The 7,378-nt window shown below is 46.3% G+C and overlaps 1 protein-coding gene across 1 annotated transcript; it reads left to right on the forward strand.

Moving 5' to 3' along the window:
- Nucleotides 1-1,673: 1,673 nt before the first annotated feature.
- On the forward strand, nucleotides 1,674-6,913 carry LOC127295557 (AP2-like ethylene-responsive transcription factor BBM). The gene is made up of 8 exons (XM_051325524.1): nucleotides 1,674-2,174; nucleotides 2,293-2,375; nucleotides 4,693-4,701; nucleotides 4,793-4,881; nucleotides 5,369-5,442; nucleotides 5,524-5,574; nucleotides 5,660-5,736; nucleotides 6,101-6,913. The coding sequence occupies exons 1-8, from the start codon at nucleotides 1,819-1,821 to the stop codon at nucleotides 6,553-6,555; spliced, it is 1,194 nt and encodes a 397-aa protein (XP_051181484.1). The 5' UTR covers nucleotides 1,674-1,818; the 3' UTR covers nucleotides 6,556-6,913.
- The last annotated feature ends 465 nt before the right edge of the window (nucleotides 6,914-7,378 follow it).

Here is a 7,378-nt window from a genome sequence, read left to right on the forward strand (position 1 = left end):
ATATCTTGGTGCTACTGATGTTCCTTTTCTAGACAAGCGGTGTGTTATCGTCTGGTCGCACAACTTTTATGACAGTACATGATTTCTCTCTTTAGTTACTTTCGTATACATTCAGAATGATATACATGGAAATATCATTCACCCGTGGGGGGAGGGGGAGGGGATTTGAGTGGTACTAATGCCTTTCACTTGTCAAGATGCATATCGCCGTGGTACACGTGATAAGCTATCTCAAACCAAACAAACATAAAAACTTATCAATATGCATTACCCATCTATGCGAAAACTTGTATTGCACTACCGTGGTTAGCCTTTGGAGGCGTTGATTTTACAATTTGAAATGGCATATATGCCAATTTTCCTGTTTAATAATGTATATTTATTGAAAATTGCTCCTTAAAATAGTTTAATTTGCAATGTTGAAGGAGTTTGCCTACAAAAAGTTTCACAATTGTACTAGTTGATGTTTTGGTGCATGTTTGTAGTTATCTTGATACTCACTAAAAAAGCATCGCCGTACCAAGACAAGAACCTACAGCTCACTCAAAAATTAAGGGGAAATAGGTGGCACCGATGTTCTCTGCTGGACAATTGATGCGTTACCTCCGCGTTACAGGGCTTTTATGACACAGTCATAATTTTTCGTTCGTCGTGTTAATAGTCTAAATTCAAAGTGGCGCCCATGAAAATTGAATTCCCACATTACAAATGGGGTTCTTTTTTCCATTGCCCTACATGAAATATGTAAATTTGGTACCGAAGTTTCTAAAAAACGCTTTGACCCAACTAACAAACAACATGCCTTGTTGCTCCATTTCTTAGGATGTAAGACACGCCGAGTAATTTGGACTTCGTGCTACCGATGTTCTTTTGCCAGTCAAGCGATGCGTTATCTTTTCGGCGCACGGCTTTTATTACACGAAATAATTGCCTTTCGCAGCTAATTCCGCTCTTTTATTAGTGCGTTGTTCTCGCTCGCTATCTCTCCCTCGTACTCCGTAAATGCTCGTCTCCACGGCAGGACAGGACCAACAGTTGGACACGCGATGCGTTACTCTTACGTTACCGAGCTTTTATTTGACTTGCCATATTTGATTTTCCGCAATATGAATAGTCTAAATTCAGAATTACACGCCTGGAAATTCCAGGTCCACGTTAGAAATTGGTATTTTACTTTTTTTCGATTGGTATCCATGATGCATTTTGCATCTTTGCAGCCGACATATCCAAAAAAAAAGGGTTTGACCCAACAAACCAAACAGGTCTCCTTTCTTAAGCTGTAAGCCTCTTGCGAGAGAGAAGGAGAAGACACGTGGAGGAGGTTTCCTCCCATTCTTGAATTTCCTGACGTGGGTTGTTGATTTATGAAAATTTTGATCCATATCCGCTCCAGCATGGAGGGTGCCAATTTTCTGGTTCAAATATAAAATTGGAGACCGCCGCGCGGAAGACCCAGTGGCCGAGCCGGCGAACAAAAGACGGGCGCCCTTGCCGCTGCGGGTGAGGACAAAAGTGCACAGCACAGCTCTGCGGATGGCCCCACCTACTCCATCCCACCCTCGAGAGCCCGGAAGGAAGGAAGATCAGCCCAGACGAGACGGGACGAGGGGGAGAAGTCCCGCCCGTCATCATCACCCGCCTCCCCTATAAATACACCCCCGCCTCCTCGGCCTCGCCCTCTCCTCCTTTCCTCCGCCCCCGGCCACGGAGCGCCGCCCATCTTCCGCTCTTCCTCACGTCGTCTCCCTCCCTCTCTCTCTACACAGAAAAGAACCCATCATCAAACCCCTAGCTACGTACGTCGTTGGGTGGGTGACGATGTCGCCGCCGACGAACGGCGCCACCACGTTCGCCTTCACGCCCATGACGGCGGCGAGCCTGCCCGACGCGCTGCTCTTCCCCTTCGACGGCTTCTCCGCCGACGACTTCTTCAACGCTGCCCCGCCTCCTCCTCCTCCGCCAGGCGTCGACCCGAACCGCCCCTTCCTCCTGCCGTTCTCCTCCTACAACAACGTCGACGTCCACGGCAGCGCCGGCTTCGGTCCGGAGGCCCTCGCCATCGCGGCGCCGACGTCGACCGTGGCCACCACCGGGAGCTCCTCCTCCGCGCCGCGGTCGCTACCGCTGATGCCGAGCATGGGCGAGAGGACGTCGCGCTACCGCGGGGTGACCAGGTACTACATCCTCCGCTTAGCGACTCATAAGCGTACTTAGTGAGTGTGATTAGTTTAATTATTTCGTCACGTGATTAGCAATCCGCTAACTGGTGGTGTCACGTGCGCGCGGTGGCAGGCACAGGTGGACGGGGCGGTACGAGGCGCACCTGTGGGACAACACGTGCCGGAGGGAAGGCCAGAAGCGCAAGGGACGACAAGGTGACTCATTATTACCTCTAGATATTAACCCCGTCTCCGACATGTTATTAGGAGTACTGTAGTTATAATCTGCTCGTTAATCCAAACATCAACGGTGATGATTACCGGCCCATCGACGGGACGGCGTTCCCTGTGCGGGTGCGGATCTTGGCTTGTGTGTACGGTGGGTAAAAGGGAGATACTACGATGGAATGATGGATGGGATGCCTGCCGCCGTTTGGGGAAGAGAGATCGCGTGGCGTGCTGCGTGCGCGCGTGAGGTGACACAGCATCTCCGTTCGTGATGATGACGACGTGGACTACTCGCCCCCGGGTTATCCGCGGAACCCCTGCCAGTGGGTCACCTCTTTGACCGCCTTTTTCTTTTTTTTTGGACTGATGAAAATCGTTTCACCTGTAATTTCCCTCCATTTCTTCGGACTAATCACCGATAAAACGTGAGAGAAAGAAACAGTTTACCAGGGTAAATGTTCCTATAAGATATTACTGGTCAATCTTCCGTGGGTAGTAGGTGGCAGGTTACGCCAGCTTTGCCAGTGCAGCTTTTTTGCCCTTTTCCGGTTTTGTTTCTACCCCATTCCTGCTTAAATTGGGTCTTGCTTCCGTTTTCCTTTCCCTGTTTTTATCTGCATTGCCAGCACCAGTCTGTTTTCTTTTCGTCTGCATCTTCCTTCTTCCACGCACGGTCACGGAGGGAGTTTCGAATTTTGAAAATGGGCCTGCATGTCGATCATGTCTGACCACTTTTGCGACGCTGGCAATGCCGCAATGGCGTGGTGGTAGGACACAGCTAAGCAGCAGTATCAACAACCGCCAAAAGTGGTTCTGGAATGACTCGCTTCTTTCCGCTGCTGCTGCTATTTCCATGTGTCCTGCTTCCTGCTTCGTTGATGACCAGGAGAGTTTTGTTGTATGTACGTGCGTAGGGTGGGGGTGATACGTACACTTGTACAATGCATGCCTATACTTGAATTTGCGCTAGCCGTAGTAAAGGTTTCCAGGCGATCGGTAGAGGAAGTGATACTACTAGAGGTGAAAAACTTGTACACTTCTGTAAATTCCAGGAAAAACCTGTCAGGTGCACCCTGCTGCATTTCCATATTCGGCCTTCTTCGCTCTGCAGCCAGGTCGCCGACCATACAGGTCTACGGTAGGAAAGCACAACAACAGTGCTGTGAGAGATCTCTGCTTACCGTTGCTTGCAGGTGTGCTAGTGCGGTGCATGCTCCTTTTTACCAATACTTTGCTCTATATACTCAAGTAACAAACAGAATTATGACTCCATCATGTTCTTATCTAGAACCAGAATACACGCATGCACTTCAAGTAGCTAGGAGCACTGTTCAGCATTCAGGAAATTCTACAGTATGTTGGGAATTAACTAAGTAGTATGAGTGGAAATTTATGTGGCATTCCTTGTTGTCTTGAGAAGCGACTGCTCTCTAGATTATTGCTAGCAGTAGCATGCCTTGCTTATCACTACAATCGTAAGCTCCATGTGTACTACTTCTTCTTTGAATTTGGCATAGATTGCCACGTGCTAAAGTTTCTACTAACCAAAATATATATCTAATTAAGAGAAATGCTGCCAATTTGATCCAAATTTTTTAGAGCAGCCCATTTCTCTGGAAAATTCCCCACTTGACTAGCCCTAGCCACAAAATATCCCATATGTGACTATCTATGTACTATGTTTTGGTTACGTGTATCTTCTTATGTGACTATGTTTCTAACTTAAAACAGAATATCTAGACCCAGAATCCACGCATGAACTTCAAGTAGGAGCTCTATGCCGCATTTAGGGAATTGTATGTTTGTAATTAACTAAGTAGTATGAGTGAAAATTTATGTGGCATTCCTTGTTGTCTGTAGAAGCCACTGCTCTAGATTATTGCTAGGTAGCATACCTTGCTTATCACTATAACCGTAAGCTCGATGCAGTACTTCTTTGAATTTGGCATAGATCGCCACGTGCAAAAGCTTCTGTTAACCAAAATATATCTAGTACACAGAAATGCTGCCTATTTGTAACTAATTAACCACCTTCGGCTCACGTTTGCTACTTGGTTTTAATTCAATGGTATATCAATGTGTGCATCGACGGCAACACTAAGGGCACCTTAGTGTATATTGTGCTCAGTTAGGTACTAAGTACTATGCATTGTTTTTCCTTAAATGAATAACACGGAGAGTTGTACATTTTTCGTCTATGCAGTCAGTGCTGTTTTTCTCTCCTCCACTGGTTTAAACTAACTTGCCTTCAATTGTCTACTATTGTTGTGCTTGTTGCTATTCTGACGACTGTGTGGGGCTTCAGTTTACTTGGGTATGAACAGTCAACCTCCTGCTTCTTATTGTACTGCATTTTCAGCACCACATTTGGAAGAAACTTGAAAGAAATGCATGGTAATGTGCAGGTGGCTATGAAAAAGAAGATAGGGCTGCTAGGGCATATGATATTGCCGCGCTGAAATACTGGGGTGCTAACGCTATCATCAACTTCCCTGTAAGTGTCACCCTTTCCTGATTCCCTACATGGTTCAGTTTAGATGCTGCTAATTTTAATCTTCAGAAAGATATCGCGAGTCTTATGATTCCTAATATGTATATTAACAAGAACTTATGTGCCTCCTGTACTTTTTTTGAAATATATCTAGTCCTATCACATCCCTGAACTCATGCTCTAGTACGGACTGAAAGACATAAATTTAGGTCCTTTCTGCCTACCCGAAAGTTGCATATTTTTATAGTTGCACCGTTTTACTCTGTTGGTTTATTGAATTTATTTTTTATGATATAATAATATTATTTCTTAAGTAGTTAGAATCCTGTGTGAATTCTCACTGTTTGTTAAACTTGCCTTGTTCTGAACTCAGCAATATGTGCGTACCCTTCTGTGTGGAGCTTCATGCATATTCATCGCTTTATTTTAAAGACACATTCATATGTATATTAACATCTTTTCTTTGGATGGACCTAAATTCTCTTTTCAGAAAGAAAACTACATCAAGGAGATTGAGGAGATGCAAAACATAAGCAGGCTGGAACTTGTAGCTTCACTGAGGAGGTCTCTGTTTATAACTTCGTACTCGTGTCTGCCTGTCAGGCACTATATTTGTGCTTACAAGTATCTGGTGTAAATATGCAGGAAGAGCAGTGGCTTTTCTAGAGGTGCATCCATCTACAGAGGTGTCACAAGGTAATTATTTCGAGTACAGGAAATCCTCAGTCTGATCAGTATCAGTGACAATCTGCTCAACCTAGTCACTGAAATGTTTTGTCAGGCACCACCAACATGGACGCTGGCAGGCAAGAATTGGTCGTGTTGCAGGCAACAAGGACTTGTATCTTGGGACTTTTGGTATGTGAAATGCTGATACATGGGATCTATGGTCGTATGAACTATTTTTCGTTAGTAGATAACGTGGCGTTTCTGATGCCATGACATGAACTTTGGATGTACTACCGCTAGTGTTGATATGGCTTTTTCTCCACAAATAATTCATTATATTAATTGCTAAATATTAGTGCCAGCAACAGTTTATTACTTGGTTGGTTAGCTATGTACTGGTGATCGATAGTATTTTACAGTTGTATAGATAACTCTTAGGGCCATTACACTATTGTATCATGCAAGCTCTTTCCCTCTGTTGCTGTTGCTGCACGCTGAAATGATTGACTGGCTTGTAGTTGCTCATTTGCACTAACCAAATTGCTCTTTTCAGCAACTGAAGAAGAAGCGGCGGAGGCGTACGACATCGCGGCGCTCAAGTTCAGGGGCGACAACGCCGTGACCAACTTCGAGCCGAGCCGGTACAACCTGGAGGCGATCGCCCGCAGCGACCTTCCGATCAACGGGCCAGGGAGGCGGCTGAACAGCTACAACTACAAGCCGCCAGCAGCGCCAGAAGCGCAGCAGGTCCAGCAGATCACCTTCGCCACCTCCGCACCTCCATTCCCGCAGCAGCTGAGCAATGGCGTGTCCCCCTGCCTCCTCCACACCCTTCTGCAGCTCCCGCCCTCTGCTGCGCCCATGCACGCTCTGCCGCTGTCGAGCTACGGCGGCGTCGGGGTGCCCGCCTTCTACTGGCCCTTCGGCGAAGTGGAGCAGAAGGTGCAGCTCGACGGCAAGATGGAAGTGGTTGACGGTATCCTTCAGCTTGCCAACCCTGCCGTTTAGTCACTGGATTCTGATAGGTGCCGGTGCTTTTGGAGAAGTGATCCGATGTGTTTTGGTTGGGACCTGGGTAACTGGGATGTGATAGATCCACCTTTTGCTGGTGCTGGTGTGGAACTGACCACCTGAACATAGGTATAGCCGTGCCGTTTGGTTAATCTGTCATCTTTATCTGTAAAGATGGGTTTAAGACAGCTAGTGAACTTGACTAGATGCTGCTTTTGAGAAGCGATAGCGACATTAGGGCTAAGCCTAGAAGGGCAGTAGTAGTAGCTGGGACTATCTAGAGCATGTCCTTCAACGCCACTGAACTGAAATTTGTGGTGCACCTCAGAATGATATTGGTTAAGTTATCTGTTAATGGGTTCGTTTGAACAAGAATGGTGTACTTGGTTCAGAAGTTCTGTTAATGTGATTTACCTTGACGGGATATCCAACACATGGCAGTTTTTGTTTGCTTCACTCGTGCGTCGGAGGATTTCATCACCTCTCACATTTTATTTTTGTGCGTGTGTGCATGTTGTCCTTTTGAAGGCAGGTAGAGATTCAGTTGTGTGAGAGTTAGTTCTGTGACTCTGTCCAGAGCTTCATGTTCTCCACAATCCTGGCAGCAAATACATCTTCATTGCATACTCATGTCAGATTGCCAAATACCTTGGCATTGCGCTGCTTCCATAAGCTCCAGCATATCAGAGTGGTCCAGGCATCCAATTTCTTTTTTCTTCTCCCATCAAGGTTGTTGCGAGTATTTAGCCACCAATCCTTCAGGTGATCATCCAAGACCAGTGCCACAACCTCAAGCTGGGGCACTCCAAGTGCTACACTT

Source organism: Lolium perenne, chromosome 4, assembly GCF_019359855.2.
Source record: "Lolium perenne isolate Kyuss_39 chromosome 4, Kyuss_2.0, whole genome shotgun sequence".
Taxonomy (NCBI): Eukaryota; Viridiplantae; Streptophyta; class Magnoliopsida; order Poales; family Poaceae; genus Lolium; species Lolium perenne.